The sequence below is a fragment of the Pseudorca crassidens genome, chromosome 7 (genome assembly GCF_039906515.1).
Source record: "Pseudorca crassidens isolate mPseCra1 chromosome 7, mPseCra1.hap1, whole genome shotgun sequence".
NCBI classification, from domain to species: domain Eukaryota; kingdom Metazoa; phylum Chordata; class Mammalia; order Artiodactyla; family Delphinidae; genus Pseudorca; species Pseudorca crassidens.
The window spans coordinates 1480014-1504043 of NC_090302.1; the positions used below are offsets into that span (position 1 = coordinate 1480014).

Below are 24030 nucleotides of genomic sequence, written 5' to 3' on the forward strand. Positions count from 1 at the left end.
CACCTCCGAGATGCTCAGACCTGTTTCCCCAGGGGGCTCAGGGCAGGGAGCTCGTCGGGGTCGGCTGGGAGAGTGGACGGGGCAGCACCCGGTGCAGGGTTGGCGCTGGCCAGCTGGACCCTCCAGGAGGGTGCCCCGGTCAGGGGCTGGAGGAAGTGCTGGGGGGTGGCCGCCGTTGGCCAGCGAGGTGTTCCCACGTGGTTCTGGAGGCTCTGGAGCCAGGTTGCCAGGCTTCAAGCCCGTCCTAGCATCTCCCCACCGGACTCCAGGGCTCCGCCCCCAGGGCCTTGCCTGCCCGGGCCCGGCGTGGCGCCCTGAGGAGCGGGGCTCTCAGACCCCTGGTTCACATGACCTTGGCGTCCGGAGAAGCCGAGTATGTCATCTGGCGTCACTGGCGAGCAGGGAAGACTGACTTCAGCCTTGCTTGGTGTCACTGTTAAGCCCGGGCGTTCTTCCCGCCCTTGTGGCCTGGGGACCGGGAACACGGGGAGGGGTGTAGACCCCAAGCCCGTGATGCAGCCTGCCGGGTCAGGGGCTCCTGGCCGGACACCGTGGGGGCAGTGCCGGGGTCCCCGCAGCTTCCGTTGCCCTGGCAGCGGGGGTGGTGCCCGCCCATCAGGCCTGCCTTCCCTTCCCCTCCCAGACCCGTGCCACAACGGGGGCTCCTGCACAGACGGCATCAACACGGCCTTCTGCGACTGCCTGCCCGGCTTCCAGGGCGCCTTCTGCGAGGAGGACATCAACGAGTGCGCCAGCAACCCCTGCCGCAATGGCGCCAACTGCACCGACTGCGTGGACAGCTACACCTGCACCTGCCCCGCGGGCTTCAGTGGGATCCACTGTGAGAACAACACGCCTGACTGCACGGAGAGGTGCGTGGGGGCCACGGCCACCGGCATGGGCGCCGTGCAGGGCGGTCCCGGGCCTTGGGCTGGCGTGGGGAGGCAGATGGGCCGCAGGGCCACGCAGTGTCTGGCAACCTGCGCACCGAGCAGGTGTCTGCCAGGTGGGCACACAGTGCCAGTCGGGTTGACTCAGGTGCTGTTCCTCCTAAAGGAGCTATTGCCCATTGGCCCGTGTGACTTAGAAGCAGGAGCCCTGGTGGTTTATCCTGAAGAACTGGCGTTCCTCCTTCTATCAGACCAAGGACCTTGTAACCCATCTAGTTTCCTTATTTGCCTTGGCTGCCAGGAGGCTCAGTGTTGAAGCTCATTCCTGGTTTCTGACATAACTGTCTCCCGTGTTGTCTGTGCGATTCTGTTTCCTGCCTTTTTTATCTTAACCGCTGTATACCACGTGTGTAATGAAGTTCCTCAGCGTGAGTTGTAAGGAGGCAAAGGAAGGGAGTGTGACGTGGTGTGAGAATCTGAGGTCCCTGGTCCTGAGTTGGCGACCTCCTGGGACTCCTGTTGGCTGACCTCAGGGAGGCTGTTCCTGGCCTGTCCCAGCACTCAGACCCCTTCGGCCACACTGATTCGAGGGGGAGACGCCAGCGTGGAGGTACCTGCTTCGGCAGGGTCCCGCTGCCCCCACCCCCGCTCACCACCGCCCCCCCCTGCTGCCCACCCACCTCCAGTTCCTGCTTCAACGGCGGTACCTGCGTGGACGGCATCAACTCGTTTACCTGCCTGTGTCCGCCAGGCTTCACGGGCAGCTACTGTCAGCACGACGTCAATGAGTGCGACTCGCGGCCCTGCCTGCACGGTGGCACCTGCCACGACAGCTACGGCACCTACAAGTGCACCTGCCCGCAGGGCTACACTGGCCTCAACTGCCAGGTGAGTCAGGGCCGCAGGGGTGCCCACCACTCAGCGTCACGGCCGCACCACTGAGTCCCCCTCGCCTCAACTCCAGCTGGCTTCACCACCCTGGGGTACGAGGCTCAGGGGGCGGGGGTGCTCCTGGAGATCTGGGCTGCCAGCCTGGGGCCCAGCCCTGGGCTTAGCTGCCAGATAAGGAGTCAGAGGTGAACTTGAACTCAGGTAGGAGAGGTTTACGGAGCAAGAACGAGGACCACTGATCTGGGGGAAGACAGCTAAAAGCCAGTGTTTCCATAGGAAATACGTAAAGGTATTGAAGGTTTACGTTCATTGAAGATTTTCACATAAAACGTCAGTTGCGGGCTTCCCTGGTGGCGCAGTGGTTGAGAGTCCGCCTGCCGATGCAGGGGACGCGGGTTTGTGCCCTGGTCCGGGAAGATCCCACGTGCCGCGGAGCGGCTAGGCCCGTGAGCCATGGCTGCTGAGCCTGTGCGTCCCGAGCCTGTGCTCCGCCACGGGAGAGGCCCGCGTACCGCAAAAACAAACAAACAAACAAACAAGAAAACGTCAGTTGCAAAAGAGCTGTTTACTTTTTAAGAAAAATCTTCCTTCAAGAAAAAGCAGCTGGGAATTCCCTGGCTGTCCAGTGGTTAGGACTCCGCACTTTCACTGCAAAGGGCGCGAGTTCAGTCCCCGGTCGGGGAACTAAGATCCCGTAAGGTGCGTGGCGTGCCGCCTCCCCCCCCCAAAAAAAGGAAAGACAGCTGGTGGTCCGGATTCACCGAGGGCCCAGGACAAGAGAGAGACCCGCACCCCAGCCCCTGGCGGTTCCTGAGCAGGGGGGCCCATGGGCCTCGGGGTCAATTTCCATAGGATGGGGTCACGAGCCACCTCGGGTGAGAGGTTCTCTGGCGCATGTGTGTTCCCCTGTCAGGTGGGATGGGCCCCTTGGGAGTTGACGGGTGGGGGCATGTGAGCGAGGCTGCCCACTGCCGTCCCTAGAACCTCGTGCGCTGGTGTGACTCCTCGCCCTGCAAGAATGGCGGCAGGTGCTGGCAGACCAACGCCTTGTACCGCTGCGAGTGCCACAGTGGCTGGACTGGCCTCTACTGCGACGTGCCCAGCGTCTCCTGTGAGGTGGCCGCATGGCAGCAAGGTAACCGGCCGTGTCCCGACCTGGCCCGGGCTTCCCCACAACCACCGGGCGTCTGTCCTCTGAGGTCAGGAGGTTTGCTGTCCGGAGGAGAGCCCAGGCCTCACGCTCCGTCCACCTCGTCCCCTGCAGGCATCAATGTTACCCACCTGTGCCGGAACGGAGGGCTCTGCATGAATGTGGGCAACACGCACCACTGCCACTGCCAGGCGGGCTACACGGGCAGCTACTGCGAGGACCAGGTGGACGAGTGCTCGCCCAGCCCCTGCCAGAACGGGGCCACTTGCACCGACTACCCTGGTGGCTACTCCTGCGAGGTGGGGACCCGTCCCTGGTGAGGGTGCGCGTGTCTGGTATGAGTGTCGGCGAGGGCTGGGCCCTGGGCTGGGAGCCGGTGCAGCAGGGAAGACCAAGCCCACAGACGTGTACAACTTTCAGTCTTATTAAGGGAGGGCTCGGTAATCAGGAAAGACTGCCTGGAGGAGTTGTCCTCTGCGGGGGGGCACCTGGAAGAGGAAATGGGACGGGGTTTCCCCTCCCCCAGATTTGCCCCAAGGCCCCCACCTCTATGCTAGGGAACCGGGTCTAACACCCACCTTGGCCAGTAAACTGCAGCTTCCTGGGGCCCTTCCCAGGGTCTCCCTCTGGGTCCGCCAAGTGGGGGGAGCCCCCAGCTTCGCTGGGCAAGAGGGCAGCTCATGGGCCCCGTCAGCCTGCACAGGGAGTGGGGGGCGCACTGAGCCCGGGCCCGCCCCTTCGCTGTCCCCCTGCAGTGCGTGGCTGGCTACCACGGGGTGAACTGCTCCGAGGAGGTCAACGAGTGTCTGTCCCAGCCGTGCCGGAATGGGGGCACCTGCATCGACCTCACCAACACCTACAAATGCTCCTGCCCCCGGGGCACGCAGGGTAGGCAGGGCCACACCCGGGGAGGGAGCGTGCGGGCCGGCGGCCGGCGTCCATTGCCTGGGCGTCCAGGCTCCCTGGTCCTGACCGCTGGCCGAGGGGCGCACCTGTGGGAGGACCTGCCGCACGGGGTTTGACGGTGCCTGGGCCTGCAGGCGTGCACTGCGAGATCAACGTGGACGACTGCAACCCCCCCATCGATCCCGTGTCCCGGGGCCCCAGGTGCTTTAACAACGGCACCTGCGTGGACCAGGTGGGCGGCTACAGCTGCACCTGCCCGCCCGGCTTCGTGGGCGAGCGCTGTGAGGGTGATGTCAACGAGTGCCTGTCCAACCCCTGCGACGCCCGCGGCACCCAGAACTGCGTGCAGCGCGTCAACGCCTTCCATTGCGAGTGCCGCGCCGGCCACACCGGTGGGTGCCGCCGGCCGGGGGCAGGGAGCGGTGCCGGGGTGGGGGTCAGCCCCTCACACCTGCTGTCGTCCACAGGGCGCCGCTGTGAGTCGGTCATCAACGGCTGCAAGGACAGGCCCTGCAAGAACGGGGGCAGCTGTGCCGTGGCCTCCAACACCGCCCGCGGGTTCATCTGCAAATGCCCAGCGGTAGGTACAGCCGGGCAGGTGGTGGGAAGGGCCCTGCGCGGCCAGGAGGGCTCCCTGGTCTGAAGGTGACAGGAGGACGCGCCCGCTTGGCGCACCTGGGATACTGAGGTGGCCAGAGAACCCCGCCTCCCCCCATCCCGCACACGTGCCGGAGGACAATGGGTGGCTTGAGTGTCTGGACCCCAACCTCCTTGTTCCCCTCGAGACCGTGTGCTTTGTGTCAATAAACTTTACGTTTAGAGCACTTTTATAGAAAAATCATGCAGAAGGAGGGTCCCCACGCACCCCTCCCTCTACACACCTAGTTTCCCAGTTGTTGGCAATTTGCCCTCACGTGGAACATTGTTACCACTTGCCACCAGCATTAATACATTGTTAAATGATCAACACTGATACGCCGTTAAGTCAGGTCTGCTCTCCTGTGGTGTTTGGGTCTGACACACGTGTAGTGTCACGTGTCCACTGTTGCAGGGTCACGTGGGTTTGCCGTTGCCCTAAAACTGCCCCACGCTCCCCCATCTGTGCTCCCTCTTCCCTCACTCCCAACCCCTGGGAACCCCCGAGCGTTTTATGTTGACTTTCTTTAAAGGGTCCGGCTGCCCGGGGAAAGGGGGATGGGGGGATGCAGAGGCAAGGTCAGGCCTGGGCGGGTCCCTGGGTGTCTGGGGAGCCGGCCCACCCCGACACCCCCTGTGTGGCCCCCTCCCGGCAGGGCTTCGAGGGTGCCACGTGTGAGAACGACGCACGCAGCTGCGGCAGCCTGCGATGCCTCAACGGCGGCACCTGCATCTCGGGCCCGCGCAGCCCCACCTGCCTGTGCCTGGGCCCCTTCACCGGCCCCGAGTGCCAGTTCCCTGTCAGCAGCCCCTGCATGGGTGGCAACCCCTGCTACAACCAGGGCAGCTGCGAGCCCACGTCCGAGAGCCCATTCTACCGCTGCCTGTGCCCCGCCAAGTTCAACGGGCTCCTGTGCCACATCCTGGACTACAGCTTCGGCGGCGGCGTGGGCCTCGACATCCCCCCGCCGCAGATTGAGGAGGCCTGCGAGCTCCCCGGCTGCCGCGAGGAGGCCGGCAACAAGGTCTGCAGCCTTCAGTGCAACAACCACGCCTGCGGCTGGGACGGCGGCGACTGCTCCCTCAACTTCAACGACCCCTGGCAGAACTGCACTCAGTCCCTGCAGTGCTGGAAGTACTTCAGCAACGGCCGCTGCGACAGCCAGTGCAACTCGGCCGGCTGCCTCTTCGACGGCTTCGACTGCCAGCGTGCAGAAGGCCAGTGCAAGTAAGGCCCACGGGGACGGCCGCTCTGCACCGCGGGGGCCCCGGGGCTCACGGGGCAGCACGAGGGAGCCGTCCGCTCACGGGCCAGGAGAGGGCAAGGGCCGTGGGCGGAGGAAGGACCCCGAGCTCGAGGGCAGGGCGGCGGGAGGGCAGGTGCCGGCCGAGGGTCCCCGGGGGCCCGGCGTGGAGGGAGCCCTGAGCGTGCCTCGTGCCCACAGCCCCCTGTACGACCAGTACTGCAAGGACCACTTCAGGGACGGGCACTGCGACCAGGGCTGCAACAGCGCCGAGTGCGAGTGGGACGGGCTGGACTGCGCGGAGCACGTGCCCGAGCGGCTGGCGGCCGGCACGCTGGTGCTGGTGGTGCTGATGCCGCCTGAGCAGCTGCGCAACCACTCGCTGCACTTCCTGCGCGAGCTCAGCCGCCTGCTGCACACGAACGTGGTCTTCAAGCGCGACGCCAGCGGCCAGCAGATGATCTTTCCCTACTACGGCCGCGAGGAGGAGCTGCACAAGCACCCCATCAGACGCTCTGTGGACGGCGGGGCCTCGCTGCTCCCGGGCAGCGGGGGTGAGCGCCGGCGCAGGGAGCTGGACCCCATGGACATCCGCGGGTGAGTGCGCTCCCGCGGGGCCCCCCCGCCCCCCGAGCGTCAGCGCTCTTCCCACTACGTGGTGAAAGAGGCCCAGGACTTATGGGGCCTGTGAGGGGTGAGGGGCGGAGACAGCGTTCCCCCGGGGGCTCTTCACCCCATGGCCCAGGCCCTGGAGCCTGGGGTCAGCTCCAGGGGAGGATCAGCTTCTTGACATCTCTTCCCTTCCAAGATGAGGAACAGGGATGCTCGTGGCACTCAAGGGAGCCCCGGGGCCGGGGTGGGGCGGGAGCTCTCAGAGGAGTGTCTGTGACCAGCAGCCATGCGTGCCCTGCTGGGGCTGACATGGGCCGGCAGGGGCGCCGGCCACCTCCAGGGTTGTTCCTGTCCAGACCCAGCTCCCCGCCGCCCCAGGCTGCCCCCTTGGGTTCTGGGAGTGCCTCTGCCCCCGCCCATCAGGGTGAGGCCACAGGGGCCAGAGCTGGTCCCTGGAAGCAGTGGGCTGGGTGGGCGCAGGGAGGAGGCTGGCGTCCGAGCCCCCCGACCCCGGTGCGCCCCCAGGTCCATCGTCTACCTGGAGATCGACAACCGGCAGTGCGTCCAGTCGTCCTCGCAGTGCTTCCAGAGCGCCACGGACGTGGCCGCCTTCCTGGGCGCGCTCGCCTCGCTGGGCAGCCTCAATATCCCCTACAAGATCGAGGCCGTGCAGAGTGAGTGGCCCGCCCTGCTCGCCCAGCCACACTCCCTCGGGAGCTTTTGCGTGTACTGGGAGGGGTCCGCCGGGGAGGGGCTGTCTCCCAGTTCCCCTCCCAGGTGCTCACGTTCTTCGTGCCATTTGCCACCCACGGGGGTGTCACGCCATCCAGAGTTTCGGGAGTGTCTGCTGGCGTTTTCCGCCCCGCACGCTCTCCCTCCCCACAGTGACAGCTGTCAGCGAGGCTGGCCCAGGGGAACCAGCACATCCCAGAAAGTGGGAGCCTTTTTCTCGCCCCACCCCTTCCTCCTGATTTTTCTTTGTTGGGTATTATTTCAAAATCATTACAGGTTTTTTTTTAAAAAAAAAGGAGAGAGAGAGAAAAGAATTGATCGGTGTCATGTGAAGTGTTGAAGTTTGTATCTCGAAAATCCCCCTAAATCCTTTGTCTTAACAGCTCAATGCAAGTGCAGTGATTTGAAGTTGGCTAATCCTTCTCCCTTAAAGGAGAAAAAAGTAAAAGCCGTCTCCAGATAGCCGGCTGGTGCAGGAGAGAATTTAGCGATAGTTTGCAATTCTGATTAATCGCGTAGAAAATGACCTTATTTTGGGGGGCGGGATGGAGGAGAGTAGGCGAGGAGGCGCCCGGCCGCGGAGCCAGTGCGCTGCCCCCGGCCGCCAGCCTGCCTGGTAGCTCAGCCTGATGCCCGCAGGTGAGACGGTGGAGCCGCCCCCGCCCGCGCCGCTGCACTTCATGTACGTGGCCGTGGTGGCCTTCGTGCTGCTCTTCTTTGTGGGCTGCGGGGTGCTGCTGTCGCGGAAGCGCCGGCGGCAGCATGGCCAGCTCTGGTTCCCCGAGGGCTTCAAGGTGTCGGAGGCCAGCAAGAAGAAGCGGCGGGAGCCCCTCGGCGAGGACTCCGTGGGCCTCAAGTTAGTGGACGTGGCCGCGGCATCTGGGGGACTTGGCGGGAGGCGGGGCCGCCCCCTGTGGACCCACGGGCCCCACCTCGGATGCCAGGCGCGGGCGGGGCCCCGGGGGTCTCCCGGGAGCCCCGCTCAGTCCCGCCTCCCCACCCCCTCACCCCCAGGCCCCTGAAGAACGCCTCGGACGGCGCCCTCGTGGACGACAACCAGAGCGAGTGGGGCGACGAGGGCCTGGAAGCCAAGAAGTTCCGGGTGAGTTGGTGCCCCAGGGCCCTAGCCCCCGCCCTTCCCCCCTCCCGGCCCCTTTGGACGTGGCCCTCCGTTCGACCCTGTTCCTTAGTTCGAGGAGCCCGTGGTCCTTCCTGACCTGGATGACCAGACAGACCACCGGCAGTGGACCCAGCAGCACCTGGACGCGGCTGACCTCCGCGTGTCCGCCATGGCCCCCACGCCGCCCCAGGGCGAGGCCGACACCGACTGCATGGACGTCAATGTCCGCGGGCCGGGTAGGTGCCGCCGGCCCCCCGCACCACCCTCCGGGGCTCCACCCTGGGGCACCTAGCCGCTGCGGGCAGCCTGCTCTTGCCTGACCTCGTGACCCGCCTGCCCCCCTCCCCTGAACCCTCGGGGTCAGTACCTGGAAGCTCAGCTTGGGGGGATGAGACCTGGGAGGCGGTGGGGACCCTGGGGAGTCGCTCAGCCTCCTCGCCGGCTCCCCGCTCGGGGCGACGGTCTCAAAACTCACTCTGCCCTCCGAGTTCATTTCTTGATCCGAAACGCTTCTTTTGAGACATCCAAGGTGTTGGTTTCCTAACCACCCATTTCTTACGTGGTCTCTCTCCTGGGTGGGCTGTTGGTGAAGGTCTCGGGCAGGTCCGGAGGCAGAGCGGCGGGCGTCTCTGTCGCCCACCAGCCCGTTGGAGCTGGACTTGCCTCTGCCCTCGGGGAGCTTGCATGGGCTGCGTTGGCCCCAGGCAGGATGGCCTCCGTGGGCCGCGCGTCCGCAGTCCCCGAGCGGCTGCTGGGGGCCGGCCTTCCTGACCAGGCCCCGCCCCTGCCCCGCCCCTGTCCCGCCCCTGCAGACGGCTTCACGCCCCTCATGATAGCCTCCTGCAGCGGAGGGGGCCTAGAGACGGGCAAGAGCGAGGAGGAGGAGGACGCACCCGCCGTCATCTCGGACTTCATCTACCAGGGCGCCAGCCTGCACAGCCAGACGGACCGCACCGGCGAGACCGCCCTGCACCTGGCTGCCCGCTACTCGCGCTCCGACGCGGCCAAGCGCCTGCTGGAGGCCGGCGCTGACGCCAACATCCAAGACAACATGGGACGCACCCCGCTGCACGCGGCCGTGGCTGCCGACGCGCAGGGTGTCTTTCAGGTGGGCAGCCGTGCCCGCGCCCTTCTGCTAGCTTGCGCCCGCCTTCCCTCCTCGTGGCCGGGCCCCGGAGCCCTCATTCCAAGCGTGGCCAGAGCAGGGGCAGCTGGCGTCTCCCCCGCTTCCCCACCTCGAGCCTTTGCACCCTGAAGGGGGCCCGAGGCCGGGGAGGGCATCAAAGCCCCGTGTCGTCCTCGCGGGGGGGCCCGGCTAGCCGCGGTCTAGCAGGAGGCCGTGGGGACCCGCAGGAAGCAGGGCCTCCTCGCCTTCACCCAAGACAGGCTCCGTCCCCTGCGTCTGCCCCTCCCGCCTGGGCTGGAGGCGTTGCCTCTGGTGGTGGGGAGAAGGGCTAGAGGCTGCTGTTTGCTGCCTGCAAACCGGGGGCTCGGGACCGGGGTGGATTAGGGACTTGGGTACCTGGGCCTCTGGGGAGTGTCCCTGGCACAGGGTGCTTTGAAAGCCGCCGGCCGGTCCCCCTGCCGCAGACCAACCAGGCCCTGGGCCGTGGTGCTCTGCACAGACGGGCAGGTAAACAGGGCGCAGACCGGGGTTTTAATTTAGTAATTTTTGACGTGCTGTCTTTCTACGGAAGTAAGAGATCAAGGACGATTTAAATGAGCTCCTGGAGGCAGGCCCTGGCGAGTTCGCTCTGGCAGCCTCTCTGGCGCTTAGAGACATAAATTCCCATGGGCGCTTGTTTCACAGGAGCTAGGCCCGCCCCGCGCACGGCGTGGTCCCCAGCTCCGTTAACCCACCAGCAAACAGTGACCGTCCTTCTCGCGGGTGCTCTGGCCCCGGCCCCTCTAGCGGCGGCCGGTGGCTCCCCCATGCCCCAACTCCATGGGGCCACTTAGACCCCAGGAGGGGCTGCTTCCACGTCAGGGATCGGATCCCAAGCATTTGTCCCAGGTGGGCGCCTGGCGCTCACACTGGCCGAGCCTGAGACCCTCCCTGTCGCCTAGATCCTCATCCGGAACCGAGCCACGGACCTGGACGCCCGCATGCACGACGGCACCACGCCACTGATCCTGGCCGCCCGCCTGGCCGTCGAGGGCATGTTGGAGGACCTCATCAACTCCCACGCCGACGTCAACGCCGTGGACGACCTGGGTGAGCCGGCTGCGCCCGGCCCGCGGGGGTGCCCGCGTTCACCTGCTGCTCCCTAACCCGCCCTCTGCTTCCCCTCGCAGGCAAGTCCGCCCTGCACTGGGCCGCCGCGGTGAACAACGTGGAGGCGGCCGTCGTGCTCCTGAAGAACGGGGCCAACAAGGACATGCAGAGCAACAAGGTGCGCCGGCTGGCGGGTCACGGCCCCGACGCCACTCTCTTCCGACGGGGGCCCCAAGCCAGTGACTTCAGCTCCTGGGCCTCAGCTCCCTAACCTGTAAAGTCCCAGGAGGACCCCCTGGCGCACAGATGGGGACCCCTCAGCGAGTGCCTGTGTGTCGTTGGCTCTCCCTCCCTCCTTCCTGCCGTAGTTACGGGTCCCCTCGCAAGCGCAGGGCGTGCGTTCCCCGCTAGCGAGTAACCGGCTGCCGCTCTCCGCTCTCTGTCACTGTGACCTGGACCTCAGCCCTGTCCTTGGCTGTCCCTGGGCGGGGTGGGGGGACGCACATGGTACACGCTGAGTCAAGAGGCTGGTGGGCGTGGGGGGCTCTGCGCCTGGGCCGCCCCGTCTCCCTCAGCGTTGCCACAGTCTGTGCCGCCCCGTCTCCCTCAGCGTTGCCACAGTCTGGGCCGCCCCCCGTCTCCCTCAGCGTTGTTGCCACAGTCTGTGCCGCCTCGTCTCCCTCAGCGTTGCCACAGTCTGGGCCACCCCGTCTCCCTCAGCGTTGCCACAGTCTGGGCCCCGAGGCCAAGGAGGCGCTTTCCTTCCTCCCCAGCCCCCAGCCCAGTCTGACCCCACGTCTCCGGAACTTGTCGCTGGGCTCCTCTGTGTGTCCAGCCCCACCCCATACTTCACTGACCCCTGGTTGCATTTCAGACTGTCCTGGGGGAGGGGCACAGGGGGCAGTGTTGGGCCCAGGAGCTCCTGAGTCCGCGGTGGGGCGGAGACGTGATCCAACCTCCCGTTGGGGAGACTCAGCCTCGGAGACGGAGGGGCTGGCCGAAGGGACTGCCGTGGCGTGGCGGCGGCCGTGGCCGAGGCCTGCGTGTACCAGGCCGGCACCATCAGGCCTCACCCCACACGCGCACAGCAGCCTCGGGGGCACATGCGGCATGTCCGCCGTACAGATGAGAAAGCCAAGACCCAGGGACAGAGCTAAGATGTCAGGGTCCCTGGGGGACCGCGTGGTGCCCACGGATGCGCTTTAGACATCCCCAAGCCCCTGAAATTGTGGCAGGGTTTGCGTCTGTGCAGGTTTGGAGGGAGGACGGGCCACAATCTGTTAGATTTCCTGCGGGGCCCATGACCCCCGGAAGGGTGAAGCTTTACTGATTTAGAGTTTAGGATCCCACAGACCGCCTCTGGGTGGGTCTCAGAAGATGTATTTAAGGCCTTTTTTGTTAACACTTAACAGGCCAGTTAAAGGTAGCATGCTGGGGAGGGTCGAGATGAGCTGCCCCCCCGCCCCGTGTCCGGGAGGAGGGGCCAGACCGCCGGTCCCTCTGGTGACAGGTGACCTCCTCACCTGCCCCCGTCCATTCCCCCAGGAGGAGACGCCTTTGTTCCTGGCCGCCCGGGAGGGCAGCTACGAGACGGCCAAGGTGCTGCTGGACCATTTCGCCAACCGGGACATCACGGACCACATGGACCGCCTGCCCCGCGACATCGCGCAGGAGCGCATGCACCACGACATCGTGCGGCTACTGGACGAGTACAGCCTGGTGCGCAGCCCCCCGCTGCACGGCGCGCCCACCCTGTCGCCCCCGCTCTGCTCTCCCAGCGGCTACCTGGGCAACCTCAAGCCCGCCGTGCAGGGCAAGAAGGCCCGCAAGCCCAGCACCAAGGGCCTGGCCTGCGGCGGCAAGGAGCCCAAGGACCTCAGGGCGCGGAGGAAGAAGTCCCAGGACGGCAGGGGCTGCTTGCTGGACAGCTCGAGCGCGCTGTCGCCCGTGGACTCCCTGGAGTCCCCCCACGGCTACCTGTCGGATGTGGCCTCCCCGCCCCTCCTGCCCTCCCCTTTCCAGCAGTCTCCCTCTATGCCCCTCAACCACCTGCCCGGGATGCCCGAGGCCCACCTGGGCGTCAGCCACCTGAGCGTGGCGGCCAAGCCCGAGATGGCGGCGCTGAGTGGGGGTGGCCGGCTGGCCTTCGAGGCGGGGCCGCCACGCCTCTCCCACCTTCCCGTGGCTTCCGGCACCAGCACGGTCCTGGGTGCTGGTGGCAGCGGGAGCTGCGGTGGGGCCGTGAATTTCACCGTGGGTGGGGCCGCAGGCTTGAACGGCCAGTGCGAGTGGCTGTCCCGGCTGCAGAATGGCCTGGTGCCGAACCAGTACAACCCGCTGCGAGGGAGCGTGGCGCCGGGCACCCTGAGCACGCAGGCCCCCGCCCTCCAGCACGGCATGGTGGGCCCGCTGCACGGCGGCCTGTCGGCCACCGCCCTGTCCCAGATGATGAGCTACCAGGCGCTGCCCAGCGCGCGGCTGGCCGCCCAGCCTCACCTGGTGCAGCCTCAGCCGCAACAGCAGAACTTACAGATGCAGCCGCCGAACATGCAGCCGCAGGCACCGCAGCCGCACCTCGGCGTGGGCTCGGCCACCAGCGGCCACATGGCCCGGAGCTTCCTGGCGGGGGAGCTGAGCCAGGCGGACGTGCAGCCCCTGGGCCCCGGCAGCCTGGCGGCGCACACCGTCTTGCCGCAGGACAGCCAGGTCCTGCCCACGTCGCTGCCGGCCGCGCTGGCCCCGCCCATGACCACCGCCCAGTTCCTGACGCCCCCCTCCCAGCACAGCTACTCCTCCCCCGTGGACAACACCCCCAGCCACCAGCTGCAGGTGCCCGAGCACCCCTTCCTCACCCCGTCCCCGGAGTCCCCCGACCAGTGGTCCAGCTCGTCGCCGCACTCCAACATCTCCGACTGGTCCGAGGGCATCTCCAGCCCGCCCACCAGCGTGCCGTCCCAGATCGCCCACGTTCCTGAGGCCTTTAAGTAAACAGCCGGCTGCCCCCAGGGACCCGTGCTTCCTTTCCCAAGCCCTGCTGGACGTTCGCGTGCGCTCCGTGGATGTCGGGGCCGACCAAAGGAGCTTTTTTCAAAACATGAGTCTTTATACAAAATAAGAGGACAAGAATTTTTAATTTTTTTTTTTTTTAGTATTTATTTATGTACTTTTATTTTACCTGGAAACACTGTCTTTTTATTTATATGTACTGTTTTGTATATCACCAGGTAGCAACTTCTATCTGCTCCAAGAAAATAAACTAGTTCTCTATCGTGATTTCCCTGCTTAGGATGAAGATTCCCAGGTGTTTGTAAAATATAAACAAAGATTCATGATTTCCAAATGCCATTTATTTATTGATTTCCTTTTTTTTTTTTTTTTTTTTAATCCGAAAAGAAATGTCAGAGAAGGGAGGTTTTCGAGCCAGCATTGTTCAGAAAGCTCCCGGGGTGCCCGGGCCTGCTGCCCGTTTCCCCAGACAGCCCCCTCACCCCTCCTCCAAAGCGGGACCACTCCCCCGACCCCCGCTCCCAGGACCACCTGCGTTTTGCGAGAAGATGCATCTAGAGAGAGAAAAGCAGACCCTTTACTCCTTACGCACATGGGTTAATTGGCTTCTAAAATAGGGAAGGAGCATGTGGAATGATGTGGTTTATGTGTTTTGGTGTTCTTTTAAATGACTTTTTTAAAACACGCTTTTAAAAACGTGTTCTTGGGGTATACCAAGGGTACGTTTCATGGTACCAATCATGAATCTTTGTTTCGGGTTCAGTATTACGTAGTTGTTCATTGGTCTTGTGAGTTCTTGTTCTTTCTGGAGGCTCCCAGGCACCACCACCCCCGCCCCCACTGATACTTAAGCATCGTGCGGAGTGAGAAGTCAGAGGTGTGGTACCCACCTGGGACCCCACGCTGGGGAGGCCTACCCCTTTCTGGGGAGAGACACTGCCTGGGCCACCCCGTCGGAGGCGTCTCAACTTGAACTGCGTCTCCCAGGTTCAGCAGAAGATGGATTGGTGCTCCCGGGGCCCGAGCGCTGATGGGCCCTGTCTTTATAGGAGACTCGGAAAAACATGGTTGTGTGCAGCCTCACTGCTCAGAGACCCTCGTGCCGGGGCCCGGCGCGGCTCAGTGGGGCGCTTGGGACGCCGGGAGCCTGCTTGCGGGCCACCCCTCCCGGTTTGGGGAGGGGGGGCGTGCGCCCGGGGGAGGGAGCAGATTCTTACATTATCAAGTATAAGCCTGTGGCAGAGTAAATGTCTGTAAATACATTTCTAAATGGGGGAGTTTGTTTAAGAAATCTGATGGAACAAATCTGTCAGGGGTCATGTTGGTAAGGGATGTCAGAACCCAGGCCCCACGACCTGACCTGCAGCTGCTGAACCGTAGCTCCTGAGAGCAAAGCCAGGGAGGGTCCTGCCGCCCACTGCGCTCGGGCAGCTGCTCGGGCCTCGCCGGGCACAGTGTTGGGCCACCCCTAGTGGGCATGACCAGACACTTCCTAAGGTGTTGCTTCTTACTGTGTTTCATAAAATAGAGTGCAGTTTACATGAAAAGGAAACTTTTTAAAAGTTATCTACATGCGAAACTGCAGGTGATGAAAATGATGTCTTTTTTTTCATCTTTTTTGTCTGATTTGCAATAAAAATGATCCTGATGGTTGTCCAGATTTTGCTAAGCTCGGCTGTGGTGCTGGCTTGCTTTCTGAGAGCGGGGAACAGCAGGGCAGTCCTCTCCGAAGTACCTCCCGATGGGAGAGCGGTGGTGAGACCACCCAGCCCTGGCCCGTGGGCACCGGCGTCACTCTGTCTGCTCGGAAGGTGTCCAGTGTCCCTGTCTACCATGGGGAGGCAGACACCCCGCAGGGAGCCGGGCACATACAGCCTGACACCACCAGGCTCCGGGTTCTCGCATCTGTCTGGGCCATGGAGGGCGAGGCACCACTGAGCAGCCTGGGGACCACGGCCCGGGGGCCGCTGCAGGAAAGAGGGAGGGGCCGGGAGGCCACGGGAAGGAGTCCAGACCCTAGTGTGAGGTCAGAGGAAGCCACAGGAATATCCGAGCAGGGGCACCACGGGGGTGACCCCAAGGGGTGCAGGCTGGGCAGAGCCATTGGCTCAGGGAGCCTGAGTTGGGCCACCAGACGCCCACGTGGGCCTCTCCCCGTCCCTCCTGCCTGTGCCCCTCCTCTCACCTGGCCCCGCCTGCCTCTTCTCTACCTGGCCCTGCCCCCAGGCCAGTGGCTTCAAACCAGATTTTGTTTTTTTAATTTAAAAAAAATTTTTTTAAACTATTTTTTGGCTGTGTTGGGTCTTTGTTGCTGCACGCAGGCTTTCTCTAGTTGTGGAGAGTGGGGGCTACTCTTCGTTGCGGTGCGCAGGCTTCTCATCACGGTGGCTTCTCTTGCTGCGGAGCACGGGCTCTAGGCACGTGGGCTTCAGTCGTTGTGGCTCGCGGGCTCTAGAGCGCAGGCTCAGTAGTTGTGGCGCACGGGCTCAGTTGCTCCGCGGCATGTGGGATCTTCCCGGACCAGGGATCGAACCCGTGTCCAAACCAGAATAACAGAGAGTCCGGTGACCCCCTTCCACTGCAAAGTGCCGCCTGCCCCTGGGCCTGGCCTATTCAGGCACAAAGGTGAACCAGGATTTCCTCACTGAGTTCGGATGCTTCGTTCCTGGGACAGGAGGTTCTGGGAAGTGGGATGTGGCAAATGGCTGAATTTCCATCTTTGGGGGGCGGTACTCAGCCTGAATTCTGCCCAAAGAACACCCACACCACAAAATTACACTCCTAGGTGTACACTTGAGAAAAGTGAAAGCAGACTCGCACAAGTGCGTCCACAGACGTGCTCACAGCAGCCAAGAGGTAGGAACAGCCCAAATGCCCGTCTGCTGCCAAGTGGATGAGCCAAGTGCAGTGGCCCGCGCTGTGGTGGTTCATCATATGCGTCAGCTTGGCTGGGGGGCCATTTGGCCAAACGTGAGGGTGTTTCTGGATGAGATTAGCATTGGAATCTGTGGGCTGAGTAAAGCAGACACCACCCCCCCGCCCATGCGGGTGGGTCTCACCCAATCAGGTGAAGACTTGAATAGAACGAAAAGGTTGGGTAAGGGGGACGTCCTCCTGCCAACCACGTGAGCTGGGACGTCAGTCTCTTCCTGCCTTTGGATTTGCACCAAAGCATCAGCACCCCGGTCTCGAGCTGCTGACCACAGATCTGGGGACTTTGGAGCCCCCATAATCGTGTGAGTCAATTCTTTGTAATCAATTTCTTTATGTATTGATACATCCTGTTGGCTCTGTTTCTCTGGAGAACCCAGACTAAATACACATATGGTGGAATATTATTCAGCCATGAAGAAGAACGAAGCTACCGACACCTGCTACAGCACAGCTGAAACTCAGAAACATCATGCTAAGCAAAAGAAGCCAGACGCGGGCTTCCCTGGTGGCGCAGTGGTTGAGAGTCCGCCTGCCGATGCAGGGCACGCGGGTTCGTGCCCCGGTCCGGGAAGATCCCACATGCCGCGGAGCGGCTGGGCCCGTGAGCCATGGCCGCTGAGCCTGCGCGTCCAGAGCCTGTGCTCCGCTACGGGAGGGGCCACAGCAGTGAGAGGCCCGCGTAGCGCAAAAAAAAAGAAGCCAGACGCTAGAGGTCACACACTGTACGCCTGCATTTGTGTGTAAAGTGCAGACCAGGTAAACCCACAGGGGCAGCACGCAGATGAGCGGTTCCCAGGGCTGAGGGCGGGGGGGATGGGAAGCGACTGCCCAGTGGGGCTGGGGCGTTACGCTGGGCGATGAGACGCTTTGGAACTTGATAGAGGTGGTGGTTGCACATTTTTAACGTATTAAGTGCCATTGAATTTGCTGTAAAATGATTAATTTTATGTTCTATCAGTTATACCTCAATCAATTATTTTTTTAAAAGAAAGAACTCCCAGCAGTGTTTGAACTCCCAAGAAGTTCACTGGGGCTGTGGGATTCCCACAGATGCAGCAGGACGGGCCTCAGGGGACCCAGGGGTCATGAGGAGCGCCTCTCTGCTACCCAAATCTTTGGGGCCCTCAGCAGCAAGGAGCAGGGTGCCGTGCCTGGAACCTGGCCCTGCCCACCGCTTTGCTGGCAAGGTCCTGGGGGGAGGGGCAGCTGCAGCCACAGAGCAAGGGCTCTGCCCTCCCCCCCCCACCGCCCGAACCTCCCCTGACCCTCAGGAGCTCAGCCCTCAGCCGCCCCCAGGCTCGGAGGCACTGGCGGAGGTTCTGCAGGCCCCAGGGTGCCCACCGGATGCTGAGAGGGTGTGAGCAACCCACCCGTTTGTCCCACTGGGACCTGAACCTGCTCCCGCTGCCCCGGCTGCCCTGCCGACTCGCCTCCCTCCAACTCGCCATTCTCATCCTGGACGTACAGCCCGACTCGGCCTGCTCTGCCGGCCCCGCCTTTGAAAGACCCCCGCCTGGCCACCATGCACCTCCCAGGGAGGACACAGCCCCTCCCTTGGGGCTAAGCTCACCCAAGACACCCCTGGCTTGGGGGTCTGTCCTGGGCTGAACTCTGTCCTCCCAGAAGTCACATGTCGAAGGCCTGGCTCCCCGGACCTCAGAACGTGGCTGTGCTTGGAGGTGGGTCTTTAAAGCCTCGGTAATTAAGGCAAAGTGAGGTCGTTAGGGTGGCCCTAAGCCACTGTGACTGGTGTCCTCGCACGAAGAGGCGGTCAAGACACAGACACGCCCAGAGGGAGGATGGAAGACCCAGGGAGAGGGCGACCGCCTCCCAGCCCAGGAAAGAGGCCTCAGGAAGTCAACCTCGCCAACACCTGGATCTCGGCCTTCAGCCCTCGGAACCGTGAGAGATGAATTTCTGTTAAGCCACTGGCCTGTGGTACCTTTCTGGTTCTGGACCCCGTTGTGCACTTGCGGGATATTAGTTCCCCGACCAGGGATTGAACCTTGGTCCCGGCAGTGAAAGGGCTGAGTCCTAAGCCCTGGACTGCCAGGGAATTCCCTGTGGTACTTGTCCTGGCAGCCCTAGCTGACTAACAGAGCACACCTCTCAGGTGCCACGCGCATGTCCACATCCCCAGCAGCCCCAGCCAGCTGGCCCTGGTGCCGCCCTGGTTCCCTCCCCCTCCTCAGCTCGTCACTCCCCAGGGACCTGGAGACTTGCACTTTTCAACATGCAAAACACACGAGGTTGACACAGAGCCGCCAATCCCGATCCACCTCCTGATGCTTCCTTCCCTCCTGACTGCTTGTGGTCAGGGGCCGTTGCGGGGGGACCTTCCTCAAAGCATCCAGGGTGGTTCAGAGCAGCGCGGTCCAACAGAAAGGTAACGCCAGCCACACGTGCGCTTCAAAGACTTTAGCTGCCACAGGAAACATGAAAAGAAACAGGTGAAGTTTATTTTAATACAATTTAGTTAACCAGTAGATCCAAACTATTACCACCTCAGCCTGTCATCGACACAAGCAGTTAATGGGATGTCTTCATGCTTTTTGGGGGGTAGGAGGGGGACTGCGTCTTTGAAAGCCCGCGTGCGTCCCAGGCTTGCAGCGCACCTCAGTTTGGACTGGCCGCAGCCCCAGGCGCCTGACCCGCACACGTGCGCACGGACACCACGTCGGAGGACACAGATTTAGACCGTCACGGCGGCCTCTCGGCACCTCTCAGCCCTGCAGGAAAGCCCGAGGCCCATCACTGGCCTGGGGTCTGCTCCACCTTGTCCCCGAGTGAGCCCCAAAGGAGGCTCTGCACCCCTCTGGCCAGAGCAGAGACGGGACCCGTGGGCGAGGAGGGGCAGCATTAGGGCCCACAGACAAACAGACAGGCAGGGCTCCTCCACACCAAGAAGTGAGCAGAGCGTCTCCGGCCTCCGCGCTGCTTGGGGGCCTTGGGCCGCACTGGCTCTCTTCGCTAAGAAAGGCTCGCTTCCAGAGAATGTCCGCAGTGAGACGGCCCTTAGCCGCGGAGCTGACGTCCACTCTGCGGCGCCTTCCTATTCCGTCGCGGGCCGACGACAAGTCCTTTGTGGGCCAGCCCGATCCAGAAACCACACCGCTGGAGTGGGGCACAGCCGTCAGCGGCAGGCGGTGGAGAGCTTCCTACACTCACCGCTTGTGATGGGGCCCCGGGCATAAGAGCAAAGGATTATTCTGTTGAAGTATTTCATTCAGAAACCTAAACAATGTGGTCCAGATTGACCCCAGGGCAAACGGAGACCCAGAAGCACTGTGTCCCGAAGGGTGTTTGACGGGTTTTGGATCAGAGTATCCTTTCCTGCAGGACCTCTTAGGCTTTGAAATGATGGTGTGGACAGTGCATCGCCAGGAGGGAGCGTATGCGCACTGGTTCCCAAACGGACTCACCCATCACAGATGAAGGGGCGACACGGGCTGGACACGGGTCAGGACATGCTGCTCCTAGTGACTCCATCTTCAGGATGATTCAGGAAGCCACACTGGTTGCCGCCGCGCTTCCCGATCTGTGTCCCTTGTGTCTCCACCTTCCCGGTCGCAGCTGTTGACCCGCAGGCAGGTGACTTGTCTCCGAGACTGTGTCTCAGGGGTAACGTGGGAACTGCTCTGAGCCAACCTCCTGGGCTTGTGGTGGGGCCAGGACCTGTCAGGTCGCCGCCGTAAAGCTCCTGGCACGAGGTAAGGACTCAGAAATGGCACCGAGTTCTACAGCTGCGTTCCCTGCGCCGCCCCGGGGAAGCGTGTGCTCGCTCGAGCCAGGCAGCAGCCTCTTTCGGGACACGCGACCATCCCCGTTCAGGACGGAAAAACCCAGGCTCGACGAGGTGACAGTCTGATCTCCAGAAACGTTATTTCTGTGTAACACAACAGATGCTGCGTGCGAAGGGCCTCAGAGTTACATTGTTTCCTTTTTCACACACCGTCGAATGTGTGGCCCTTCCTGAATCACACAGTGATGCGTCATCAATACTTATTATGAGTCTGTAGTTGTGTATGGATTCACGATATTCACTGTAAATCTCCGTACAGACACACCTCAGAGACATTGCGGGTTCGGTTCCAGACTCCTGCAATGAACTGAGTATCACACTGAAGGAAGTCACAGGAATGTTTTGGTTTCCCAGTGCGTGTAGAAGTTATGTTTACGCTAGACTGTAGTCTATTAGGTGTGCAATAGCCTTATGTCTAAAAATCAATGTACATACCTTAATTAAAAAATACTTTATTGCTAAAGCATGCTAAGCGTCCTCTGAGCTTTCAGTGAGTCATAACATCAAAGATTACTGAACACAGACACTGTAACGAGTATAATAAGAAAGAAAACGTTTGAAATATCGCGAGAATTACCACAATGTGACACAGAGACAGGAAGCGAGGAAACGCTATTGGAAAAACGGTGCCCATAGACGTGCTTGACGCAGGGTTGCCACAGACCTTCAACTTGTAAGAAAACGCAGTATCTGTGAAGCACGATACAGCGAGGTGTGCCTGTACCAGAGCTTTTGTCACCCTGTTTTGGCATCTCTTCAATTTAAAAAACAAGTCTTGGGACTTCCCTGGTGGTCCAGTGGTTAGGACTCCACGCTTTCACTGCCAACGTCGTGGGTTCAGTCCTTGGTCGGTGAACTAAGATCCCGCAGGCTGCACCAAAAACAAGACAAACGAACAAAACCAAAACGAGCCTCAGAAAAGTGGGTGACGTTGAGACTTCCCTGGTGGCGCAGTGGTTGAGAATCCTCCTGCCAATGCAGGGGACACGGGTTCAAGCCCTGGTCCGGGAAGATCCCACATGCCGCGGAGCAACTAAGCCCGTGCGCCACAACTACTGAGCCCACGTGCCACAGCTACTGAAGCGCCTAGAGCCCGTGCTCTAGAAGCACAAGAGAAGCCACCGCGATGAGAAGCCTGCGCACCACAACAAAAAGTAGCCCCCGCTCGCCGCAACCAGAGGAAGCCCGCGCACAGCAACGACGACTCAACGCAGCCAAAAATAAACAAATAAATAAATAACATTTACAAAAAAGAAGAAGAAAAATGTGTGACCGTAAGTAGGTTACTTATTCCTCACCAGCCATTTCCTTACCTGTAAAATGAAAGAAAGAGGACACTGCCCTGAAGCGCCATTCCCCCACCCCCGCACCTGGCCACCCCTGGCTCAGGGCCTCCCCAGCGACCAGCGACCTAGTGGGTGAGGGATGATGCTGAGGCCCCCAGCCCCCGTAGCTGTGCGGATTAAATCACTGAGCACGGCGCTCGGGAAATCCACATCTTCTGTTTTTCCATTAAGCTCGACTCTGGGAGGATTTACGGAGCACCTACTGTGCTCCGCAGACCCCACCACCCTCTGGGGTCCGGAAATGAACAACCCCCCAGAGAGGGCTGCAGTCTGGGGGTGCTGCAGGGAGCCAAAGGTTTTCCTCTGGCTGCACCGGTGCCCAGAGACCCAGCGGTCCTGGGAGAAGCCGCCAGCAGGGCAGAGGCTTGCCAGGGCCAGGCTGCCTACACGGAGGCGGCTCTCTGCCGCCCCCTGCTGGCAGCGCCCCACCAGTGTCCCCTTTGGCAAGCGGGTGGTCCGCGTGGGGACTTCCAGCGGGCCAGGCGAGGCCAGGTGAGGCTCCGCTGTTTATAGTTTACGTCTGCACCTCACCTAATGCTTGGGTCCATCGTCCGTGACAGTGCTGTTGTCCCTTTCTACAGATGAGGAAGCTGAGGCTCAAAGAGGTAGGTGACTTCCCTGAGTTCACCCACTTGAGCCAGAGCGTGCGACTCCCCTGTCAGTGTCCTTACAGCCACCTCAGGGGTCACCTCCCCTGGGAGGACCCGGAGGGCCTGGAGACGCTACCTGGCTCAGCCCCTCACCATTCAGACAGGGAAAGCTATGCTCAGGGACGGAAGTGCCAAAGTCACCCTGCCGGGAGTTAACGCTGCAGCCAGTCGGCCACTCGGCAATCTGCAGGTGTGGGGGTTCTTCCAAGCTCCACCCTAGGCCCTTTCCAATTCCCAGTCCGCGGTCCCAGCAGGCCCCCAAGTCCACACCTGTAACTGAGGTCACCACCGAGGCTCAGGACTCCCGCCTTGTTTGTTCCCTTGATGTGTGTGGAGCGTGTGCCGTGCCAGGGGCTGCGGATGCAGCTGGCAGCCAGAGAGCCACGTCCTGCCCTCGGGGGTCATCCGGGGCTTGGCTCTCCCCACCAGCCTGGCCCCAGCAGCCTTGCCACTCCCCTGGGGGACCCAGGGCCACCTCCTGGGCTCCTGACTCTGGCTAGTGCCCTGCCGGACAGCCCGGGGCAGGCTAAACCGGTGACATCACTCCTGGCTGCTGAAAAGCCCCTGAGAGCTTCCTTGCTTCCAAAAGTCAAGTGTAAGTCCCCTCTCGGCGCCCACGGAGCCCCACGCGATGGGGGCACGCCCAGCGGCTCCCGGGCCGCTGCCTGCTCTCTGGGGTCCACCCCCTGCCACTCCAGAAGTTTGTCTTCGCGTCAGCCACAAGTGCTCCTCCTTTCCCATCCCTGCCTGTCCCCGCCCCCCAGCAGGTGGGACCCAGGCCGCACTGGGCACATCCGCTGCTGCCCAGCGTCCTGCTCCCCCAGGGACAGGAGCCGCGCCTGTCTGTTCCACGGCCGCAGCCTCGGCTCCTCCCGGTGCCTGGTGCGTGCCGGGGGCCCAGCAAACGGCTGTGTGCTGCTCTGGGAAGGACGGCTCCCAGGTTTTCCAGGGCCTCGCTGCAGCTGAGGAGGACACAGCGCACATTTGCCCGCGGCTCGCATGCGATCGGCATCTTCCTGTGTTTTCTGCTTCACCCCTGTTGCTACTCACCTTATATGCTCAGTACTTGGCTCAGTGATTTAAAACAGAAAGTTCTCTGAGACCTCCTAGGGGCCAGGCATGTTTGCAGACGCTGGAGGGGACAGTGCCATGCTCAGGCTACAGTGCCACTGATGGTGATGACATTTACCAAGCCTGGCTGGCTCAGGGCTTGGCCTGGATGTGGACGTCCTCCTGCAAGGCCCTCCGGGGGCCCAGGATGGCTCTAGTGGTGTTGGCCTTATGCCCCTTGGCTGCACCCTCATTGAGGGGCCTCCCTCTCCTCACCTGCAGCCTGGCCACACACCAGCAACCCACCTGGATGCACCCCGACAGGGGCCCCCACACACCGGGGCCCGATGCCCAGGTGCCACGGAAGAAACTCTAAGGCACAGCTATCTGCGCCTCGGGACCTGTTTCTCCTCAAGGAACTGACCCCCACCCCTTCCTCTCCAGCCACTCCATCCTCCGGAAGCCCATCCTGCCGGCTCTTCCCACCTCTGAGGCTCTGACATGCTTTTTGCCTAGACCACTCAGCCAGCCCCGTCTCACAGAGGCTGCCCCCTCTCGCCAGGATGAGCTGGGCAGGCCCATTCCCACGCCCCCAGCCTCAGCGCCCAGGACTGAGGGTGTGCGTCAGGGGCTGAGCAGAGCGCCTGGCCTGGAACAGGCCTGCCGTACAAACACCCACAGACCACACTTTGCGCCCTGCGGGGGAGTGGGGGGCACGGGCTCACGGCCACGGGCCGCTGGGCTTTCACCTACACTGAGGCTGCTGCCCGCCCCAAGGGCCCCTGGGAGGACTGCCTGGCAGGTCGGTCATCAGGGGTGCTGAGTGGGGACGCCCGACCTCTCCCC

General features: G+C 62.5%; 1 protein-coding gene across 2 annotated transcripts in view; it reads left to right on the top strand.

Moving 5' to 3' along the window:
- The window catches only part of NOTCH1 (notch receptor 1), a 46918-nt gene extending 31847 nt beyond the window's left edge, over positions 1 to 15071 (top strand). The window contains exons 18-34 of one of the 2 annotated variants that reach the window (XM_067742644.1): positions 644 to 872; positions 1577 to 1778; positions 2763 to 2916; positions 3046 to 3230; positions 3687 to 3819; positions 3972 to 4229; positions 4305 to 4417; positions 5130 to 5701; positions 5919 to 6314; positions 6855 to 7003; positions 7701 to 7917; positions 8076 to 8163; positions 8252 to 8417; positions 8994 to 9289; positions 10249 to 10396; positions 10477 to 10574; positions 11942 to 15071. In XM_067742644.1, coding sequence (XP_067598745.1) covers positions 644 to 872; positions 1577 to 1778; positions 2763 to 2916; positions 3046 to 3230; positions 3687 to 3819; positions 3972 to 4229; positions 4305 to 4417; positions 5130 to 5701; positions 5919 to 6314; positions 6855 to 7003; positions 7701 to 7917; positions 8076 to 8163; positions 8252 to 8417; positions 8994 to 9289; positions 10249 to 10396; positions 10477 to 10574; positions 11942 to 13384 — 4847 coding nt within the window. In that variant the 3' untranslated portion in view covers positions 13385 to 15071. Of the gene's footprint in view, positions 1 to 643; positions 873 to 1576; positions 1779 to 2762; positions 2917 to 3045; positions 3231 to 3686; positions 3820 to 3971; positions 4230 to 4304; positions 4418 to 5129; positions 5702 to 5918; positions 6315 to 6854; positions 7004 to 7700; positions 7918 to 8075; positions 8164 to 8251; positions 8418 to 8993; positions 9290 to 10248; positions 10397 to 10476; positions 10575 to 11941 lie in introns of those variants that run through there. The other variant, XM_067742645.1, reaches the window with a different exon arrangement.
- The last annotated feature ends 8959 nt before the right edge of the window (positions 15072 to 24030 follow it).